Here is a 22,781-nt window from a genome sequence, read left to right as displayed (position 1 = left end):
ATACCTTATCGGTTATATTTTATCTGCTTCTTATCAGCGACTCTCAGGTGGGCAGAGAACGGGAGCTCTCAGTCCTTGCCTACTTGTCTACTCAGCATGGGGACCTGTGATTCTTATTTTGTCTTTGTTCTTTGAGTTCCTGACTCCATTTTTCATTTTGATAAGCTACTTGGGAACTTTGTTTTTGTATTTTTAAATTTTGACTATCTTGAAAATGACTTGTCTGTGATGTGGTGGATGAGCATAAAAAGAATGTGTTTCAGTTGACATGTCCCTAAATTGAAACGCTGGAAAAGTGATCAGAAACTGGGAGGTAGAGACATGGCTGTCAAGGGCAGAGGAGACGACGGACCGCTTCCTTCTGTGTGCTGGAGACACCTGGCAAAAGGGCCCTTCGCCGTGAACTGCTAGTTTTAGGAAAAGTTAGCGAGATCCTCCCATCATATTTTGGCTAATAACTTTATCTCCAGTGTTGAATGTGTTCAGTGTGGAGTTGGCGTTAGAGAATTCAACCCTGGACTTAAAAATTATTGAACTGAAAGACAACGCGTGTTAGATGAGACTTTTACTTGTGGTTGCATCATGGGTATGAAAGCCAACACCTCTTTGAGGTGTTTTTTGTTTATTTATTACTGAATTCTGGCTTACTCTTTGCAGGCATCAGCAGGATTCAGATCTTTCAGTAGCATACTCTGATGCTGATCTCCACAGACATAAAAAGAAGAAGAAGAAAAAGAAGAGACATTCAAGAAAATCAGAGGACTTTTTTAAAGATTCAGAACTACACTTACTCAAGGCCGCTGGCTGTGAGACTGTTGACCATGTCCAGAGGCCCGAGGGCGGCGCTCCTCTCACGGGCGGCCTGCCTCTAGAAGGCGCCGGACCTTTCCGTGAGAAAGCAAAACGTGTAAGGATGGAAAGCAGGGATGACCAATTTCATCTTCCCGAGTGTGGCCAGGGTAAGAGGAGATACTTGGAATTAAGAATATAGAAACTTTTATTAATAATTTGTGTGTGTGTGTGAAAAGGTAATTAGCCCATAGAAAGAAAGCCTCAGTGGCATAGAGGGTATTCAGTTAAATCTGGGTCCCCCTTTTGCCCTGTTTCATCTAGCTCCAATTCTTAGACACACAGTGTGGAGTAGTTGCCTGGTCTGCATGTTTATCTCTTAACATTTCTTGAAAGTATTTTTATTAGAAGTTTTTATAGCATTGGACCCGACAAAACCTGTGATATATCTGGAGCCTCTGATATCTGAGTATGTGCCTCTTTAAGGACTAGAACTTTTATTTTAAAACCATGTTTGATAGAAATATTTTTGTAGTATATTCTTTAGTCTCCTAAGTCTGCAAGCCTCTAGTGTTTAGTGTATAATCTCACAATTTGATGGCTTTGGGTCATTAGAAACATTAGCTGGAGGCTTTTGGTGTGCAGGGGGCTGGGGGCTGCTAACGCAGCTGAATGGCTGCAGACTCCAGGTGTCTGGAATTCTAGTTTCTGCTTTGCACTTTGTTTCTTCCCTTGTAATTTTGTAACATTTCCCCCTCTCCTCCACCCTAATTTGCTTCATGGTCTTTGGCCCCAGAAGGGAGTGCTAGGGTCATTAGAACCGCAAATAACAGAAGAGGCGGTCCTCCCCTCGTATGTGAACCGCACGTTAAGAGTGGCTTTAAAACATTTATAATGGTTGGGGGGAAATCCAAATACTACTACTTCGTTTCACATGAAAGTTACAGGAAATTCAAATTTCAGAGTCCCTAAGGAGAGGGTATTGGGGTAGAGCCACACTCATTTGTGTCCGTCTTGTCTCTGACTCCCTCTGGCTCCACTGGAGCTGCAGTGGCAGAGCAGGTGCACCTGAGACCATCAGAACCACCAAGCCAGGGATGCTTCTCTCTGGCCCCTTCCAGAAAGCGCTTGCTACCCCCTGCTGTGGCATGAACAAAGCACTAGCCCAGAGGCCTCTTGGGCCCCCTGGTTCCTGACTGTCCTGGACTTGGCTAAGATGTAGCTGTTATGGGGGAGGCATGGGGAGAAGAGGCAAGGCCTGTCCCTTAGTGGCCCCCAGCCGGCTAGTGACTGTTGGTGGAGGAGGGGCAGGTGGTCCCATCAAGTGCTGGTGTCCGTAGAGATTGGAGGATAAGCACACTGTTAAGTGTTGTGGGGAAATTTGGGTGTGGACAGCAGGTGGAAAGACTTGCCACTGCTAGCAAGAAAGTGAGGGCTAAAGTGGAACAGTTCATAATGAAGGAATGAAGACATTCATTAGATGCGTTTTAAAATTGATTTCACGAGCATTTTGGTGATTTGGGAAGGGGGTTGGTTCGGATTGCCATGGCGTGGCATCTCAGGAGTAACTGATGAGGGGTGGGTGGCCTCTCCACCACTGTCAGAATCATCCTGTTTCAGCTGCCCGGGGACAGTGGTGGCAACTTGACTCATAGCTCCAGACAGCAAGTAGATTAGCCCAGGCTCGTGTTTGGTGGCCCACACGAGTGTTGTGAGGCCACCCGCGTCAGGGATGGCCTGGGCAGCCCAGGGTCCGTCCCATCTCAGCTGCCTTGGGGCTGAGGACAGGCACCCCTCCCTTGCCGTCTCTGTGCTCTTGAAGTCCTCTGTCCTGGGACTTGGACCATTTTCTTGTTCTTTTTCTACAGTTAGTGTCTCTGATTCCGTTCAGCTCTCCGTGAGTTTCTTTGCCCTGACACCTATTCTGTCGGTGTTGAATGCTGGTCTGTTTAATGGGGCCAAGGTGGGCAGATGAGACTGCTCCCCCAGGGGCTGGGCTGTAGCTCCATCTTCCATGGGAGCATTGCCCCTTGGTCCCCACATAAACTACTTTTTTTTTTCCTGTTGATTTTTTTCTTTCCCACATAAGCTCCTTTTCAGGAAAACACTGATAAAAAGCTACGTGAGTCTGTAGTTGCTTATCCTCGTGTAGGTTGATTTCAGGTGACTTACAGTCAACTACAGACAACTGATTTTAGTCATTTAATGCACATAGAGCATAGGCACAAAAACAACAAAACTGTCAGTAAAACCTGTGTCCTAACCTTTGCTTTCTAGGTGATTGAAAACTTGGCCTCAAAACAGAAACTTCACTAGTCATGGTAAGCTGCCTTCCTACCTGTGCGTTTTGTAATTGTTTGTAGAGGCAGGTGAGGGGCCGGATGAAGGTGTTTCCATGTGAAACTGAGGGTGCGCAGCCAGTCTCGCTCCCGCGCCGGGTGCTGGCCTGATGCTGCGTCTGCTGAGCCCCGGGGAGGAGCTGCAGGAGTAGGTCTGGGGAACCTGCCTCTCTGGGTCTCGGCTAGCTCGGGAGGCAGCAAACCCGTTGTATAAAAAGGCCAAATACCCGCAAGCATCTTTGGATCCCCTTTTCCTCGTTAAACCCTCTTCTGTGTTGGTTAGAGATTTGTGCCCCTCCACTCGGGTAGAGTCGCTCTTAATCAGCCCTGAGCAAGGTCAAAGCATCAGGAACACCAGGGTGCTCACCTGACGTGCCCGAGGACAGGGAGGCTCCCAGCTCCCGGGCCTCAGCGCCTCCTGGTCTGGAAGCTTGCAGGGTCAGCAGGCAAAGGGCCACACAGAGGCAGTGACGCCCTGTTGGTGGTGAGGAGTGACTTTAGAGCAGCAGATCCAACCCCGAGTGTCAAGGCTGCGTCCAAGTAACTTAATGCTGGCATTTTATTCAGTGGCCTGGAGAGCGCAGTTCAGGTTTTATATACCCTGCACTTGCCGAGGTAAAGGGGAGAGTCTGTCATTTTGCCCTTGAAAGGGAGTTTCATCCAAATATGTCTTTTAGTGTGTGAGGGGGATTTAAATGGATCTCGATGAATTTTCTCCGTTAGATTAATTTGTAGTTAATTAATACGATGTATCAGTGTGTCCTCAAAAGACACCTCTAACCCTAATTGAGGGCTTCAACTCACACCCTAGTCAAAGAGGTAGATTAAACAGGCAGTTGGGGCCCAGGCTGCCTAAGGTGGCCTGTTTTGAGGGACCCCCAGGGACACACACCCACCCACCCCCCACCCCCGCTACAGGGGAGCCCCGAGGAAGCTGTTGGCGTGGGGAGGGGGAGGCCCTGGTGACAACAGGCCTTGGTTCCGCACCTCCTGCCTCCGCGGTCACTGACTCCTGCGCATCTTATCTTTCAGATTCAACTCGTTCAACAGAAGCCATCCCCAACTCAGCTTAAATTATAAATATAGAAAATAACTTTGTTCAAATCTGCGTGGTGCTTCTTTAGTAAATACTGTACAGATTTTACCATGGAGAACTTTTTTTTTAGTTTTTACCTTTTCTTAATTACCCTTATTCCAAATGGATGAACACTTTCTACAACTGCTGACCATTGTAAAATACCGTGTATATAAACCACATTGAGAATAATGCCCTGGAATAGAACATCTCAAATGCTGCTTAATTACAGACTCAGGTTGATTCCTTGTATTTCATGTAATGTTCCTCCACGTTAGACATCTGGTGCAAGGCCATCGGGAACCATGGAATTATTAGAAGTACAAACTGACAGTGCGTATATTTAATTTAAAGACTTATTTAAAGATTCACGAGCTCTCAACTAGACTTTTGAGAGCAGTCTGTTTTCTGTAATGTCTGATACTAGAAACTAATTTGCTTCATATTTTAGTTGTATTCAAGATTTGAAGATGTATTTTATAGACAAGTTCTGTTTTTGAACTTTGTGGAACTATTCCAATCAATTTACCAGTTATAATGAGTATTTACATTATGAATGTATAATCCAAACATTATTTGTAAAGCCTACAGTATGTTTTTATTACATAACACTTTTTTATACAGTGTCTCTTGTCTTGACTATATGATATTGGAGTCTGAGTTGTCAGCTTGGTCCCTTAAAGTTTCTAGTTACAGACAAATTCATACTGTGATTTTATTTTTAATATGGATATGCTATCAAACTGTGATACACTTTAATTCACTGGTCCTGCATCAGGAGATGGAGTGGGGAAAACTGTATTTAATACAGTTTGTATCTGAATAATCTGTATGGTTTATACAGTTTGTGTTGTTCAGAGATGTCTAAAGTTTGATCTTTGTTTTTTTAAAGATTAAAAAAGCACTTGCCCCACTGTAAATATACAGCATGTAAAATTTATATAGTATATAAATGGCAGCAAATTAAACATTTGGAGTCTTATTTTTTTACTGCTGTTCTCCCCATTCACTTAGACTCTTCTTTCTTCTCCCTGCGGGCCACCCTACCGAAACCAACAGAGAGCGCGGGTTCGCCTGGCCTGGGACATGTGGTGTGGAGATCAGAGCAGGGAGGGGGCTGAACTCAGCAATGTCTCCAAGAACCAAATCTCAGACAAACTTGTTTAACAATAATTTGCTTTTTATTGCATAAGCAAGAGCTTTTACAGCCAAAACCCTTCAATTTTACTAATTCTTTACAACAAAATAGATACAGAATATTTCTTCATGCAAGTTGTGGAGTATATACATTTAATAAACATTTTGGAAATCAAGATATGTACATTATATACATATTAACTACACTTATTGTAAATAGAAATGTTTTCTAAGAAAATGAAAACTCAAGTTGTGGTTCCTGGCTTGCCACAGACCTGACTTCTCAGCAAGCACATCTGTGCAGATATGCATTTGTAACTTGAAAAATAGACATTGCTTTATATGAGGCATTAAATGCTGCCGCGCCTATAAATAGCTTCTATATTGACTTAGTTTGGTACCACGATAAACTGGTCAAAAACACAGGGACCCTAAAGACACTTGCTTTGTCTCGGGCCCACGGTCAGCCCAGTAAGACCTCAGAAAATGCTAGCAGGGCCCAGTGCGAGAGGCCGGCAAGGCCGGGACTGGCGCACTCCCAACCCGAAGCTCCTCCTCACTGCCTGCTCCCTGCTCTGTCTCTGGAGGAAATTTTCTTTGGCCACAGCTGAACTGATAATTCAAGCACGGAGCACAGATATTTGGGGGTGCAATGAACATGACCAGTTGTGCTCAGGTGACAAGACCAGGCCCCCTGCTGTGAGGAGGGGACCGCATTCTGCCTCCAGCATGGAGCAGACCTGGCGGGCAGGTTTTCCGGGCAGCCTGCTGGAGGGCTACACGCCCCTCCTGTTAACATTGCAGAACCAGGAATTAGAGGGCGGCAGGCTCCACGACTCTAAGCACCATGGCTGCAGTGGTCCTGGAGAAACCGCAGTCGGGGGACGCTCCCTCACGTGGGACCCGGCAGAGGACCACTCCCATTAGGTGTTTACTTCCTGCTCACTTCTCCCAAACCCAACCCCAAAAGACAGGAGCCCTGCAGTTCCAGGGTCATACCTGGGGTCAAAGTCAGGAGGAAGAAAAGATGGTTTTTCCGAGTGTGAAATACTGATGGAACGGTCCTGGCCGCGGAGGGTGGCATCGCTGTGGCAGGCCTTGGGGACGATTTCTGTGCTCATGGAAGACGGGAGGCCAGAGCTGCATACAGAGCAGTCAGACAATTCGAGTGCTGACTGGTGCCTTTCTCAGAAACTAAGGTTTAAGATCCAAGGTTTTAGCACAGTAACGAAGCCTAAAAGCTTGGCAGTGAGCCAAAAGAATTAGTTTGATGCATGATGTAGATTACAGGCTTAGACCCCTCTGCAGTCTAGTGTGACTTAAAGCTACGTCAAGGCAAAGGGCCACAGCGGTTCAAGGCAACTCATGGGAATTGTTACGAATAGTTTCTTCTGCTATTCAGAACCAAACGTAAGTACATACAATCTCAGGTTCTTTGATTTTCTTTTTGCACAGAAGTAGTGAATGGCATCTAAAGGGTGCAACTCAAGACGTGTACGCAGGTGGGGCAGGAGCAGGAAGTTCTGTGGGGACAAAAGCCCCCTCTGCACAGACCCCGGTCACAGAATGGTCCTTGTGGCAAGCAGGCCCGATGTGTCTAGTGTGCGTGTCCTGGAGTGGAAATAAGCTCCCGTGGAACAAGAAAGAGGCTCCTGTCACTGGGCCCTTCCGGAGGCCCAAGGCCTCTGGTCCAGGTGCACTCGCCCTTGGCTGCGCACCAGCCCACTGGCTGCCCGACCACCTCCTGGTCAGGGTCCTTGGGTTTTTTAAACTGTTGCCAGAAATCCCTAAGTGCCACACTGTTAGGTCTAAAGGTATTGTATTTTACGTCACGTTTCCATCCCATAGCTTGCTTTTTTCTTCCTCATAATGGGAGATTAAATCTCTGAAAACAGTCTATTCATTACATTAAGAATTTTGGTCAAATTGTTAGGTCAGTAAAATAAAGCATCCGTTTCACCAAAACCTTTTTAAATAGGGCAGAATGTGGTGGGAAGCCAGGCAGCCTGTGGATTCGGGCGAACCTGTGAGACTGCCCCTGTGGGGCTCCATTTCCTGAACTCAGCAGTTAAGAGAATCATATCCCAAACCATTTATATTTAATGCTTTGCTTTTTAGAATATATTAGTGGGCAAAAACGTCTCCACCTGGAAGAGCTCCCAGAGCCCTGGCCCCCAGTGGGCAGGTTCCACCACGGTGGCCGCTGCCTAAGGGGGGCCGCCTGGCTCCCCGACCTGAGGGTGACGCCAGCTTGGTGGAACCGCGGGTGCTCCCCAAGCCCTTCCCTTTGGGTGCTGCATATTTCTTTTTCCAGTGCACAGTAAATGCCTGTGTCCACGAGTTAAATTTATAGCTGCCACTCTAAAAATACTACCATTAGAAAGTATCTTCCGTTATAATTTCAGAATACAAAAAGGCATATAAAAGCTATAATCCTATATATCTGAGAAAAAAATCTGCATAAGAAGGTGGTAGCTTTTCCTATCCTGTTTTGATAATAAAACAGCGGCTTCTAGAACGGCCAGCGCCACTGACTACACAAGCATCAGGCGGCCGAGGCTCCAGCGACGGCGAGCCTGACTCGGCTGCACAGCCGCGTGAACGGCAGAGCCAGCGGGCTGCTGCGGGTACGACTGTGAGGCGCTCGCCGTCACTGCTGTGGACAGCGAGCTGCGCAGCAGGGAAAGAACGTGCCGGCGCGGCCCCAGAGAATGGCCCCTGTGAGGCTTCGGAGCACTCGGTCTGGTCCTCAAAGCTCGACCCGTTCAATCACCCCTGCAAAGCTGCAAGCACCCCTCAGAAAGCCCTGCCTCCTGCTGAGCCTTCCGGAAGGTGCTGCCTCTGGAGGTGTGTCCAAGAGTCAGGCAGGGACGCGGTCACTTGCTGCAGTGGAGTCGGGTTCAGCGTTTACCTTTCGGGTCAGAAAAGCTCTACTTCTTGTTGGCAATCCTCCTCTTCCTCGTCGCCAGCATGTCGTAGAAGGGGTCCCTGCTGATGCTTGCTCTGGCGAAGAAAAAGAAACCAGGTTAGGTCAGCGCTGGCCCTGGGCTGGCGGCGGCACGGGGTCCTGTGCGTCACCAACGGAGCAGGTCCGACTCCTTCAGAGCGGGCAGAGCGGGTGCGAGCAGACAGGTCTCTGCCCGGACGTCCTGGCCCGAGGGTCCTGCCCCGGCCCCAGGAGGCGGCGCGCGGCCCACTCACCGGATGGACTTCATCCACTCCTCCTTCTCCTCGGGGGTGGGGGCGGAGATGCGGTACACCACGTGGTTGCCCTCCACCACGCGCCCGTCCGCCTCGGTCTTACAGGCTTTGATCACCTGCCCTTTGTGGCTCGGGTTATAAAGCTCAAAACAGTTCTGGTGGGGAGGAAGACAAGGGCGGCCGTCAGCCGGGGCCCTGGGGAGGGTCTCGCCCGGGCGGGCACGGCAGCCACGCGGGCCGGGGCTTCGCGCAGGGCTGGGGGGCGCGGGTGCCTTACGGGTTTCCGGGGGTCCTCCACCTCCCGGATGCTGAGGTTCTCCAGCGGGATAATCCCCCGGGGCTCCTTGTCCTACAGAGAAAGGAGCACCTGCAGGCGCTGCGGGGCCGCCGGCGCTGGGGTGGGCTGGGCGAGGGCTGGGCGGCCCCACTTACTGTGGTGTACTCGAAGTAGTAGAGGCAGTTGTCGGTCAGGATGAACCAGCGGCGCTTCCAGGTCTTGACGCGCCCCCCTGCAAGCAGAAGGCCGGGTGAGGCCGCGCCCGCGCCCCAGCCGGCGCCACCTCCCTCCTGCGGAAAGCGCTCCACTTCCCACCGCCAGGCAGGACAGCGCGGCCCGGCCCTCAGCCCCTCTGCCCGCCTGGCCGCAGAGTGGGCGGCTGGGCCCACCGCGGAGGCCCGCACGCCTGCACCCCACGCCGCCCCGCCCCACGTCCCTCTTCAAATCTGCTTCTTGGAGTCAGTCCCAAGAGGTGGACTTGATCTCCCCCCCCCCCGTGGAGATGACGGTGACGAGGTGGCCACCCTCCCCCCCCGGCCTGTCGGGGCGGTGTTGACCGCGAGGCAGGGCCCCGGGAGGCCGGGGTCCTCAGCCATTACCCGCTTGCCGGAGAGTTACCAGGCTGAACTAATCCACGAGAGCTGGGGCACACTGAGGCACACTGAGGCGCCAGCGGCTCATCTACGGCCACTTCCTTGAGCTAAAGGAAGGGAGTCTCGTTTTCCCCCAAACACCAGCAGACTCAGCCCCACTGCCTCCACGTCTAGCCTGGGCTTCTGACGCTGCCAGTGTTTTTAAGAGAAACACACGCTCGTGGTAGCGGATCTGAGCACGCGGGGTCTGGGCTCCCAGAGCTGACGCCAGGCAGGGGATGCTTCTTGGGGAGCCACAAGCTCCCTTGGGGTCACACAGGTCGGGAGTTGGCAGGGGAGCTCAGGGCCAAGCCGGGTGGCAGAAGGCTCAGTCATGACGGGAAGGAGGGACGTCTGTCCATCCACCTGCTGAGCCGAGCAGGCTGAATGCTTTCCCAGGGCGAGGGGGAGGGTCCCTGGCCTCTGCTTGGGCAGCATCCACAAGCGCCGAGGGTGCGATGCAGTGTGGGGCCCAGGGCATTGGCTCAAGGACACCCCAGGAGGGCTGCCCGGCAGCCTCCCAGCTTGAGGGTCTCTACGCACCGCCGGCCCCTGCTCCTGAGACCTCCCGGCGGCCCCAGTCCAGGTGCCTGGAGCACCGCCCTCCTTCCCCAGCCCCTCCTGACTCCTGGGCGGGCCCTTTGCCCCCCCAGCCCCCACGTGCAGCTCCTGTAGCCCTCTCCCCACAGCAGGGCTGGCCGGCAGGACCCTGCTTGCCAGCTCCCTGAGGCTTCCTGCAGGCCCATCCTGGGACTTGTGCCGCCAGCTCCGTGGGAGCAGAGCGGGGTGGCCCAGTCCACACCAGGGACCTGGAGACCCTCAGGCAAGGCAGTTCTGTCCCAGCGTCTTCCAGTGACAGACGCACAAGGACATTCTTAGCGCTGGAGTTGTGAGCCAGGGAGGGAAGGCCGAGCCCTTCTAGGCACGTCCCCAGAGCCTGAGGCTTTGGGACCGGAAAGTCCGAGCCAAAGTGGAGGCGTCCAGTCATCTCGTCAACATCCCCGACACCCAACGGGCCCCAACGCCACCCACCAGGCCCCACAGGCCCCCTCCTCACTCACCCTCCCGCCATCTTCCAAACAGCAGCCAGAGACTCCGAAGGCTGCCACAGCTCCCGTCAAGCCCGGATTCCTCCTGGAACCTTGCGGCCACTTGGCTCCCAAACAAGCCCCCTTTCAGAAAATCCCCCGGGTGCCCCCCCCCCCCGCCCTCCTGGCTGGCACCTGGGCCTCCCCTGTCGCCTCGTGGGACCAAGCATTTGATTCTGGACTGCGCCCTCCACTGACTTGGTCTCACGAGCAACCCTGAGAAGCAGGGTTTGCCAGGAAGGCCCCTTGGCTCTTTGCACCTTGACCCATGCCCCCTGCGACCATACTCAGGGACACGTGGGGGTGCGCGCCCTCAAGCCAGGGGGGCCTCGCAGGCCTGGGGCTCGCTCGCTCCGGCTGCACAGCAGGCTGACAGTGAGGAGGCGTGCGCGTCGCACCGCGTGTGCCTGCAGAAGGGAGCCTGGCTTCCCCGGGATGCCGTCACGCCCACTTCTGACATCTTCCCTACTGCTTTCCTTGCTGTTGCCAGGCATGTGTGCACACACACACACACAGACACACACAGACACACACAGCTGCACACGCACACATGGACGCACGTGCCCACAAGTACACATGCAAACGTGCTACCACACAGGCCTGCAACACACTTTTCTCCTACAATAACAGCAACTCTGATGTTGTCGTCTGTATTTTTAATATAATCGATCCTCAAACCTTAAGTTTACTTGGCCATCGCGACACTGCATCCTACAAAAGGCATAAAGTCACTCCTGTGCTCTGGCAAAGCAGTCAGGTGTTTTAAACGTGGCGCCTGTTCTGAAACTAAATTTTCTAGGAGGATGCAGCCAGGCAGGGCCGCATTTGTGACCTCATGTGCCGGCTGAGAGCCCTGCTGTGCAGAGGGTCCTCTGCCCTGAGTGGGGACAAGGGGCCATCCATTTTCACTGGCTGTGGGGTGCCCAAAGCCGTGCAATCTCCTTAGGCCCGTGAACCACCTCTGGGGGCTGGCCTGGCCCCTCCAGCCGCTGGGCTGGGTGCGGGCAGGAGGGCTGGGTGCAGGCCCACCTCGGCCACTCCCACACCGGCTCGCAGGGAACGCTGGCTGCCTGGGGATGGTGGGAGGCCTGTTTCCCGGGGGATGCCGCTTCCTGGCACCCAGCCGGCACTTGGGGTGCTCCTCACACAGGTACACCCCACGCTGGGGGGATGTGGGAAGCAGGCAGTGCCCGAGGGCTGGGGTGCGCCTCAGGCCCGCTGCACCAACTCCCTGGCTTGCAGACCCACTCACCTAAAACAGGCTGGAGAAGAACTCTGCCTCGGCCACCCCTCCTTCCCCGGCGTGAGTGTCCCACCCAGCCAGCAATGAGGCCACGCCGGCTCCCTGCCGACACGCACTGGCCATTCGGGAACCAGGGGGCAGGGTCTCGTCAGTCAACACCCCTTTTCCACCCAAATTGCAACCACTGCTTTCTGGGATGCAGTCCTCCTGCCCCGCACTGTGGGATCACGGGTTCTAGGAGGCTCAAGAGTCCAGGGCCGTGAGCAGGCCAGTCCACCTGCAGGCAAGGAGCCAGAACCCTCCTGGCCACTGGAACGGCCCGAGGAAGCCACGGGGGCGTGGCCCGGGCAGAGCCTTGCCACTGCCGCTGCAGAGCCGGGGGCAGCCCCCCTTCAGCTGTCACCACATGTCCGCCTGTCCTTCCTGGGTCAAGTAAATCACCTGAACTGTCGTGGGTTTTAATATCTTATGTGCTAAAGAGAAACCATCTGTTCTCAGAAGTGCTGACCTGAAACAGCTGGCCATAATAAACAGGTTTTAATGTCAGAGGGAGGCAAAAAACCCCAATCCCCACACAGGCAAAGCACCCCTAAAATTTCCTTCAACAGCCCACCAAATAAACAGCGGCCGCTCTGCTCCTCCGGCAGCGGTCAGGAGCCCTGGTGTGGCCCAGACTCCCCCGGCTGATCCGCGTCAGGGGGCCGGGCTGTGCCAGGGGCGGAGCCGGCTGTCAGCGACTGTGCCCCTGCCGGCGCCCCACAGACCAGAGGGCGGGCACAGCGCGTCCCCACACAGCATTCCCATGCGCAGGAAGACGGGTGCCGTGGCCGCCCTCAGCCCTGCTGGCAGGGGGCCCTCCACTCGCCACACTCTGCGCGGGAGTCTCCAAATCCCCACGAGTCCAAGGCCAACGATCCGGTGGACGGCAGCCGTGAGCACGAGTGGTGCACGCCCGGCAGGTGGAGAGAGCGCCACGAGAAATGCGCAGCCGAGGGAGGGGCAGGAAGCAACGGGGTACGTACCTCCTACCGCAGGACAAGCAGGGGCAGCCCGTCACAGAACAGAAAGGTGGGAGCCACAGGCAGAAGGGAGACAAGAAGGCACATTTAAACCACGCATCGAAAATCACAGCCACACCAAAGCAAGAGAGGCGCGAGGCGCTCAGAGAGAAACGCACTTGCTTCTCGTACAGAAAACTGGCTCGGACTTTTATCTGCCCAGTAACTTGGCAGTTTTCTGGGATGGTTTCGTGCAGCCTGACACACTTCCTCTGCCGTGGAGGTGGGCAGGGTTGCCCTGCTCTGACATGCCACAGCTCAGAGAGGCAGGCACGGCTTCTGGGAGGGGCGGCGGCCCGGAGCGGAGCGGCTCAGCTGCGTTTCCTCCTCAGTGCCGCCGCTGTGGTCGGGCCTCGCTATGCTGACACTGGGGGACCCCGGGGCCACGCAGCCGAGCAGGGGCGGGCCTGCACTCACCCAGCTTCAGGAGCCAGCCTTCGCGGTCAGGGTTGAAGAACGTGTGCGTCAGGTCGTTGCCGTCGTCCTCTGGGATTTTAAATGGCTCGTTCTTAATACTTTCATATAAATTCTGTAGAGAAGGGGAAAAACCCCAGCAAGTTCAGGGACTCAGAGGAGCCCTCGCCTGTCCTTTCCATCACTCTCAAGTCAAGAATAGAGATCACAGACGGGCTGTGGCTGGAAGGACGAACACGCGCGTTCTCTCGTGAACCGTAACAAACGGGCGACGCAGGTGCATGGCGTTAACGACGGGCATGTGCGCGGAGGGCCAGCCAGTGGTGACAGCCCACGACGTGCATTCACACCCTGTAGGGCCAGGTGTTGGTGCAAGGGGGACGGACAAGCCCTCACACACGTGCACGCTTGCTCTGCGAGCACACAACTCCTCTAACAGAAACACAAAAACACGTAAACAAACATCAGCAGAACCAGAGAAGGGGCTCTTTCAAAGTGTGCTTAAATAGTACAGGGGGCCTGGCCAGGCCGCACAGCCAGACCGCGGCAGCCCTGAAACCCAGCGCGAGGCGAGGCCGAGGAAGGCCGCCCGCGGCGCCCCGGCGCTCACCCGCAGCAGCTCCTCAGGCAGGTCCCCGCCCTCGTTGATGCCGCGGTTCATGGTGACGAAGCGCTCGGCCGTGGGCTTGTCCCGCACGTTGTGGTTGTGGAGGCTGGTGTTGAGCATGATGATGGCGAAGGACAGCACGTAGCAGGTGTCTGAAACGGAGGCCCCGGGGCCGGGCTGAGCGCCGCCAGGCCGGAAGGCCGGAAAGCAGCCACACGTGGTCTGAGCATCCCGGTCAGCGAGTGCCCCCGCGCGGGGGAGGGCCACCCCAGGGCGGCGGGAAGGGGCGCAGGGCAGGCCATGCCAGCCTCACCCAGCCTGGGCCCCCAGGGGCAACGCGGGAAGCGGCGGGCGGTGCTGACCTGTGGACTGGAACACCCCAGGGTTGCACAGGCAGTAGCGCGACGCGAAGGCCTCCATCATGCGGTCAATCTTCTGGGCCTCCCCTGGAAGCCGGAAGCTCCACAAGAATTGTCTGTGGAGAAAGGCCTCTGCCATCAAACGCCCGGGGGCCAGAGGGCCCCGCTTTGCGGCCTCGCGAGTGCTGTCCAGTGGGCCGGACGGAGGGGCCTCGAGACCCCTGCCTGGTGCCTCCCTGTTTCGTAACTGCCACCAAGCTGCCAGCAAGGCCTGCTGCCTCCAGCCTGCTCCCGGCCACCCACCTTCAGCCCGGAGGGCTGCCCGGACCGCGCCGGCCCCACACAGCCGCTGGCAGCGCACTCACGACCGCCCCGTCCCACCCAGCACCTGGTGTGACCCTTACCTGGGTACCTGTGCCACCACCTCCGACCCCCCCTGCCTCGCCCTCGGTGCTCCCCGCCTGTGGGTCCTGCTGCGGCCTCGCCTCTCTCCAGTCGACCCCACCCAGCGCAGCTCTCCCAAGCTGCGTGCCCCCCCATTGCCCAGGGGCTCTGTCCTGTTCCCTGCCGGTCCAGGGCTCAGCCAATGCCAGGTGCGTTCACAGAAGGACTAGGGCTGAGGTTAGACCTGAGGGCTCTGGTGACATTTCCGAGCTGACTGCAGTTTCTAGACACTGACCCCCGGCCAGGGAGGCGAGGAGGGAGGGCGGCTGCACCCTGCTCGCCCTGGCTGCTGCTCCGCCCGCAGGCGCTCTGGACACCCGTAGTGGGGTTCTCCCCGAGGCCCCTCTTGGGGGTCCCAGCAGCTCAGTCCACTCCCCTAGGGCCAGCTCCAAAGGCCTTCAAGGGGACCCAAACCTGCTTCTCCTCCCACACAAGCCACTCCCTCGGGACCACCCCCAGGTGCATCCTCACATCCCTCCTCTCCTACCCCTTGTCTGTCAGGACAGCCAGGTGACGCCAACTGAAATACATCAGGACCCAACCTCCTCGCCAGGCCCCTGGTCTCCCTACAGCAGCTGGACGAGCCTCTTCAGCCTGGGGACTGCCCACCCAGACCCGCCCCCAGGCACCCACTTCCCTGGGCAGAGGTCAGCTCCTGAGGGGCTCAGGAGAGGCCGACCAGCCTGCCAGCACCCTCCGCAAAGAAAGCAGCCCAGTTGCTGCCCCGACCTGCCCCTGCAGATGTAATCAAGCATCTCCTGCACCCAAGCGGAGGCCAAGGACCCCAAAGCATTGGAGCTGCAGCTGCAACGACCGCGTCGTGGACGTGCCTCTCTCTGGCATACGTTTTCCAAAACTGAACCTCAAACACTTGAACTGCGGCTCAGAAATCACACCTGTCGCCATCCACATGCTCTAAGCTGCTGACCCTGCCGGCACCATGTCCACCCGCAGCCGAAGGAGGACCACAAGGAAACAGGCCACGTAACAAGGAGCTCGCGCTGGGACACAGGGACTGAGTGGGGAGGAGCAGGTCCAGAATCGAGCCAGAGAGGTGGCCGCCCTCGGTCCAGAGCCCAAGCGCTGGCTGGCAGAGGCCCCTGGGGAGGCGGCACTGGGATGCCACCAGGGGCTCCTGCCCTCGCAGGCCAGGAAGAGACCCAGAGCGCCCCCAGGACGGGGACAGATGGCGCAGGCTTGGGCCCAGGACACAGGGCAGGAGGCGAAACGACCCCCCGTAGTGCTACCAGGAAGGGGAGGTGCCGGGACACGGGGCGAAACTGGGACACGGGACCAGGGCCTGGATCCACCCCAGGACGCCGCTCCCCTTGGCAAGGGGGGACCAGGCGGCCTCTGAGGGTGGGAAGCCTACCCCGGCTGCACTGAGACCCTGGCACGCCGGGGGCATCACGCCGGGCCGGCCGGGTGAGACCGCGCGGGGTGTGGGGAGATGCGGCGCTGCAAGCAGCAGGCTGGGAGGCACGGCCAGAGCAGAGCGCGCCCGAGGGAGCACCAGGCCGTCGCATGGGCGTCCCAGTCCCCACCGGCCTGCCGGGCGCACAGCTGCCTCGGGGAGGGCGACGGGGCGAGCGCTGCCAGGACCCGCAGAGCTGAGGCCGCCAGAGCCTCGACTGCTGGGCCCGCAGCACGGGGCGCTTCTCACCTTAAGGCTTGCACCAGGTTGAGGTCTGCGAACTCATGGAGCTCCACGAAGGCCTGAAGAACTTTGATGTTAAATCCATCCCTGCGGAGGAGGAGAAGAGCGCCCTGAGCCTGCGCCTACCATTTCACCCGTTTTAAAAGGAAGGAAATTCCTCAAGCAGATCTGTGGTATTCTGAGTGATGAAAAATCAGGACTTTTCACTGGAATCTGCTCCTGGGTGGCAGGATAGCAAGTCTTCACCTCACAGCTGCTAAGAATGGCCCCGGCCGCTCCTAAGCGCTGGTGTGTGCTCACTCTCCCCACCCCCGAAGGACCCCACTGCGCTTGCTCCCACTGCACTGACGGGACCCCGAGGGGCGCCTTCCCACGAGTGGCAAACAAGCTGGTGCGGCGCGGCTCCTGTGGCCAAGTCCCGCTGACCGTGGTGCGGCCAAGGGCACATCCGGCGCAGGCGAGGGAGCCTGCCTGTGGCTGAGGCTGAAGGAGGGAGGGCAGCAGCCAGGGCAGGCCTGGAAATCCCGGCCGCCAGGCAAGGGGCAGGCCGTGACCCCCCCTGCCAGCCCCCACCCACTTGGGTGGGCTCTGGAGGCAGTGGTGAGGGTGGAGGTCAGCGTCCAGGCCACCGCTGGGCGCTCGCCACGCAGGGCGCGGGAGGGCCCAGGCAGCGTGCTAAGCGCCGCCCCCGCCGTGGCTCCGCCGCAGCAGCCCACTTAGCACGTGGACCGCGACTTGGGTTCCAATCCAGCCAGGCTCAAAGCCTCAAGACTGTCAGAGGCAAGAGAAGGGGCCCGTGACCCCACCTTTTACCAGGGCCCCTCGCAGGTTCCCCACTGCCCCACGCAGGACAGCCGTGCTCCGAGGCCGTCCTGGGTCTCGCCCTCTTCTCTGGCCTCTACCCCCATGCTGACCTCAGCCAGCCGGGAGTTCTTGAGCCCTCCCCAGCCAGCACCTCCGCAGCTCCTCGTTCCCACACCTCTCCACCTGGAAGTCCACCAGACACGCGAGCTCGCCGCCCCCCTGACCCCTGAGACCTGCTTCTCCCGCAGCTGTCCCATCTCAGCTCGTGGCAACTCCACCTCCCGGGCTGCTCGGGCTCACTCCTGGCATCTTCCCTCGGCCCACAGTCGACACGTTACAAGTCCCCGCCGGTTTGAGGTGGAAACCGGACCCCTCACCTCTGTGGCCGCTGCCTGCCTGGCCTGAACCACTCTCACTTCTGCTTCTGTCGCCGTGCAGCTGCCTCCGGGCCCCCTCCTCGGCTCTCGCTCGGCCTCATCGAGATGGCTCGAGTGACCTTGACACCTCAGAGTCACTGGGGCTCACCCAGCCTCGGCCCTCGGAGCACATTCTCCTAGACCAGGTCTCAGGAAGCCCGAGGACCTGGGCACTTTGTTTTCCCAAGTATCACTACTGAGATATAAGCCACATTCTACACAAGTCACCCCTTTAAAGTGTGAACTCAGTGGCTTTCAGTAATTCACAGAATTGTACAACCAACGCCACCACTTTCATTACCCAGTAAGAAACTTCACAGCCCTAAGTCACCACCCCCGATCCCCTCATCCCTTCCAGCACCTGGCAACCACTACTCTACTTTCTGGCTCTACAGATGTGCCCATTCTAGCCATTTCATATAAAGGGAATCAGATGACGCTTGTACCTTTGTGTCTGGCGTATTTCACTTAGAGTAATGTTTTCAAGATTCTTCCACGTTGTAGCTTGCATCAGAACCTCATTTCTTTCCACGGCTGAATAATAAGCCACTGTATGTACATACCACATTTCGTATACCCATTTGTGTCATAAACAATGCTGCTATAAACTTTCATATGAAAGTTTCTATGTGGAAATGTGTCTATTTCTCACACATATAGACCTAGGAATGGAACTGCTGGGTAAGGCGGTAACTCTACGTTTAACCTTTTGAGGAAGTGCCAGACCGTCTTCCACGGCAGCTGCTCCACTTTATTACATTCCCATCAGCATTGTATGATGTTCCAATTTCTCTGCATCCTCACGAACCTTAACATCTGCCATTTTATTTCGGCCAGTCTAGGCGATGGGAGCAGTAACTTATTGTGGCTTTGATTTGCATTTCCCTGGTGCCTGCTGGCGTCCTTTCGTGTGCTCACTGGCTTCTATAGATCATCTCTGGAGAACTGTCTATGCAGATGCTTAGCCTACTTCATAATTGTGTTTTTGTCTTTTTATTATTGAATTATAAGAGTTCTTTATATATCATCAATTCGTTTATCAGATATGTGACTTAAAAAAATTCTCTCTTCTGTAAGTTGTCTTTTCATTTTCTTGATGATTACCATTAAAGCACAAAAGTTTAATTTTGATGATGTCCAGGTATCTATTTTTTTGGTTTTTGGTGCTTATGCTTTTGGGATCAGAGCTGAGACTCTTGCCTAATCAAAGATACACCTTTCAGTTGTTCTGTTTGGGTCTTTGGTCCATTTCAAACTAGCTTTTGTGTATGGCCTGAGGTAGAGACCCAACTGCTCATGTTTCTGCATGTGGACATCCATTTGTTCCATCACCATTTATCGAAGAAACTATTCTTTCCCCATCGAATTGTCCTTGCACCCCTGTCAAGCATCAATTGACAGTAAATTTGATTACTATAACTTTGTAGCCTCTCATAATTAGGATGTGTGAGTTCTCCAATTTTGCTCTTCTCTTTTAAGACTGTATTAGCTATTCTGGATTCTTGAATTTCTACTGAATTCTCTTCAATTTTAGGATCAGCTTGTCAGTTTCTGCAAAGGAGTTAAAAACTGGGAGTTTGGGACTGTATTAAGTCTCTAGATCAATTTAGGGATTACTGCCATCTGTGATGGTTAATGTCATGTGCCAATTTGGCTAGATTATGGTGTCCAGCTGTTTGGTCAAGCAAGCACTGTCCTGATTGTTACTGTAAGGGTATTTATTTCATGGATTTAAATCTTTAGTAAGTTGACTCCATTAATGGCAGATTATATCTATAATCAATAAAAGAGACTGTGTTTCTCAATGACAGAAGTCTCGCCATCCAATCATCTGAAGGCCTTAAAGGGAGAAGTGAGGATTTCAGCAGTCAGAAATAAGAATTTTTCTCTCTATTCCAGAGAGCCAAGCTTCTCCTAGGGAATTCACCACCACCTTCAATGGAGCTCGCAACCTGAAGCTTGTCCCGGTGAATTCAACCGTCACCTTCATCGAGTTTCCAACTTGCGGCTTTCCCTATGGAACTGAGACTTGCCAATCCCCGCAGTGGTGTGAGCCAATTCCTGTAAGTCTATTATTTATGCATATATCCTGTTGGTCCTATTTCTCTGGATAACTGTAACACACCATCTTAGCACTCTTAAGTTTTCTTTTCATTAAACCCAGGACCTCTTACGTGGGAAGCCGGCTTTCAACCACTGAGCCACATCAGCTCCCCTGAGTTGGCCTTTTCATTTGCCTGCTTGTTGGGTTTTTTTTTGGGTTTTTTGAGGCGGCAACAGGATTAAGTTTTCTGATCCATCAACATGGGATGTCTTTCCATTCGTTTAGACTTTAATTCTTTAAACTATGTTTGTAGTTTCCAGAATTATAAGTTTTGCACTTCTTTTTTAAAATACATTACTAAGTATTTTACTCTTTTTGATGCTAATATAAATGAAATTGTTCTTTTGATTTCCTTTTTGGCTTGCTCATTGCTACTATGTAGAAATATAATTTTGAGTTTTATATATTTATTTACCTTGTGTCCTGTAACTCTGTCAAACTCATTTATTAGTTTTAGTAGTTTTCCAGTGGATTCTTCAGAGTTTTCTAACACATAGGATATCATCTGCAAACAGAGGTAATTTTACTTCTTTCCAATTTGGATGCTTTTTTCCCCCTTGCCTAATTACTTTGGCTAGAACTTCCAGTACTAAGTTGAAGAAACATGGCAAAAGTGGGCATTCCATCTTCCACCATTAAGTATTTTGTTAGCTGTGGGTTTTTAATAGATTCCCTCTATCAGACTGAGGAACTTTCCTTCTCTTCCTAGTTTGAGTGTTTTTATCATGAAGGGGTATCAAAATTTGTCAATTGCTTTTTCTGAAAAATCTACTGAGACCGTCATTTGTTTTTGTTCTTTATTCCAATGACATGGTGTATTACATTTAGTTGATTTTTGTATGGTGAACCAACCTTGCATTCCTGGGCTAAACCCCACCTGGGTCATGGTTTATAGGTCTTTTAAAGTGCTACTGTGTATAGTTTGTTTTATGAATTGAATCAAGTCTACCACAAAGACCTGTTAAGTCCTAACCCAGGTCCTGTAGATGTGAACTCAGAAGAGGCTCTTAGTTCAGAAGAGGCCAGACTGGAATAGGGTGGACCTTCCTGCAGTAGTCACTGTAAGCAGAGGAAACGGGGACACTGTCCGGAGACAGTGGAGAGAGAGTGAGCCGTGGGATGGGGTGGAGACTGAGGGCGCTTGGCCCTGGTGACACTGTGATTTTGGACTTCCAGCTTCCACAACTGGGAGAAAATAAACATCTGCTGTTTAAGCCAGCTAGTCCTGGCAAACTAAGACAGTTTGCTAGTATTCTGTTGAAGGCTTTTGCATCTATATTCATAAGAGATAGTGGTCTGTCGTTTCTTTTCCTGTAATGTCTTTGTCTGGCTTTGGTATCAGAGTAATACTGACCTCTTAAAATGAGTTGGGAAATGTTCCACTTGATAAGAGTGTTTTTAATAAAAAGTTAGAAACAGAAACCATCCTGACTGAGCGACTACTGGTTTTTGTTTAAAGATACTCTTGTCTCTTGACAAAAGTCTACTCTGGCACACATGGGGATGTGACACCTCAGAATTCCTGCTCTGCTAGGCAGAGTAAATGGAAAAGGTTTGGGAATGTAAATCTGACCAGTTAATTTCCATTTTAAGAGTTAATGGTAACTTCCCACCTTTATTCATACCCTAAGGGGGAAAGAAAATCACCAAGAAATCAGGTGTGTATCTGGGCAAAGTCATTCAAAAGATGATTAAGACGCTTTCCAAGATAGGGAGATTTTCAGTTCTGCCGTGGTTTCTTCAGTAGAAGATTCCAAAGGACCACAGATCCTGTCTGATCCCAGAACACCCTGACATTGCTCTACTCCAAAGGGCACAGGAGAGGAAGCAGGAGGGGACTGGGCCAGGGTCAGCTGTACTGGGAGCACCTGTGAGTCCCCACAGCCCAAGGCGAAGCAAGCATGACAGACCCTGACCTGGAGGTAAGCCCAGGTGAGACTGCTCACTCTCCTTCAGCTTACCTTTCACCCAGGTAGTCCCCGATTACGGTCTTATTTAGGCCTTCTCCTTTATAAAGGAACTGGGCTACGTCTTCTGGGGAACTCTGCAGCAGGTCGTTTTCTATTAGAAACTGAATTCCCTGAAGAACACAAGAAAGGAAGCACTGGTTAGGAGGGCTGCACAAATTCATTTTTCAGAGACAGAAATACATTTAGTGTAATGATCTTACTGGCTTATACAAAGCAAAAATAATACCACAGCAAAAATAATTGCCATAGAGACCCATACGACAGCACAATCAGGAGCTGAAAATTCCACACTACATCTTATTCATCAGAGGAAAACACATTCATTACCCCTGGCAATTTAATGGGTTAAAAGAAATAAATGGGTGACTGAACAAACCATTTTAAGTGGTTATTAGAGATTATAAAGGCAGACCTAACAATAATATCAAATTTTCCAAACTTAGGAAAATGATTCATTGTGTCTGAAACAAATTATATGTGGTAGACACTGCTGGGTGGCCTAGCCAATAGCCATTCCCACCCCCTTCTCCTTTGCCATCTCCACGAGACTGTGTTCCCCTAGCCTCCCTAAAACCAGAAGTGACCTTGTAAGACAGATCTGGCCAGGCCTAAACAGAACGCTGTAGGGAACCCCTGGGAAAGCCTGGGACTTCTCAATCAAAGGGAACCCTGTCCCCAGCACTGTTCCTGCCTCTTGCCTCCTCCCTCCTGCCTTGAAAGCAGATGTGGGGAAGCATACTTGGCCCAATGGTTAGGGTGTCCGCCTTCCACATGGGAGGTCCGTGGTACAAACCCTGGGCCTCCTTGGCCCATGTGGAGCTGGCCCATGCACAGTGCAGATGCATGCAAGGAGTGCCCTGCCACGCAGGGGTGCCCCCACATAGGGACTGTAAGGAGCCACCCAATGCAGAAGAGAGTGCAGCCTGCCCAGGAGTGGCGCCGCAAACATGGAGAGCTGACACAGCAAGATGACGCAACAAGAAGAAACACAGATTCCGGTGCTGCTGCTAAGGATAGAAGTGGTCACAGAAGAGCACACAGCGAATAGACAACTGGGGGGGGGGGGTGGGGAGGGAAGAGAAATAAATAAATAATAAATCTTAAAAGAGAAAGAAAGCAGATGTGGTGACTGGAGCCCCAGAGGCACCTTATGAGGGAGAGGCCAAG

The 22,781-nt window shown here is 53.6% G+C and overlaps 2 protein-coding genes across 8 annotated transcripts in view; one reads left to right on the top strand and one right to left on the bottom strand.

The window, feature by feature from the left end:
• Positions 1-5,171, top strand: part of USP42 (ubiquitin specific peptidase 42) — a 52,039-nt gene extending 46,868 nt beyond the window's left edge. For both annotated transcript variants that reach the window (XM_058285767.2, XM_058285766.1), the window contains exons 16-18: positions 658-959; positions 3,067-3,110; positions 4,161-5,171. In XM_058285767.2, the coding sequence (XP_058141750.1) occupies positions 658-959; positions 3,067-3,074 (310 nt within the window). In that variant the 3' untranslated portion in view covers positions 3,075-3,110; positions 4,161-5,171. The remainder of the gene's footprint in view (positions 1-657; positions 960-3,066; positions 3,111-4,160) is intronic.
• A 191-nt stretch (positions 5,172-5,362) lies between these two features.
• CYTH3 (cytohesin 3) overlaps positions 5,363-22,781 on the bottom strand; it is a 160,434-nt gene continuing 143,015 nt past the window's right edge. For 4 of the 6 annotated variants that reach the window (XM_058285770.2, XM_058285768.1, XM_004459698.5 and 1 more), the window contains 9 exons: positions 21,606-21,724; positions 16,327-16,407; positions 14,223-14,335; positions 13,864-14,012; positions 13,257-13,368; positions 8,974-9,050; positions 8,819-8,890; positions 8,542-8,696; positions 5,363-8,343 (listed from right to left, as the gene is read on the bottom strand). In XM_058285770.2, coding sequence (XP_058141753.1) covers positions 8,271-8,343; positions 8,542-8,696; positions 8,819-8,890; positions 8,974-9,050; positions 13,257-13,368; positions 13,864-14,012; positions 14,223-14,335; positions 16,327-16,407; positions 21,606-21,724 — 951 coding nt within the window. In that variant the 3' untranslated portion in view covers positions 5,363-8,270. The remainder of the gene's footprint in view (positions 8,344-8,541; positions 8,697-8,818; positions 8,891-8,973; positions 9,051-13,256; positions 13,369-13,863; positions 14,013-14,222; positions 14,336-16,326; positions 16,408-21,605; positions 21,725-22,781) is intronic. The other 2 variants (XM_058285769.2, XM_071211137.1) reach the window with 1 other exon arrangement.

The sequence above is a fragment of the Dasypus novemcinctus genome, chromosome 23 (assembly GCF_030445035.2).
Source record: "Dasypus novemcinctus isolate mDasNov1 chromosome 23, mDasNov1.1.hap2, whole genome shotgun sequence".
Lineage (NCBI taxonomy): Eukaryota > Metazoa > Chordata > Mammalia > Cingulata > Dasypodidae > Dasypus > Dasypus novemcinctus.
This window is presented reverse-complemented; position numbering and strand designations above follow the sequence as displayed.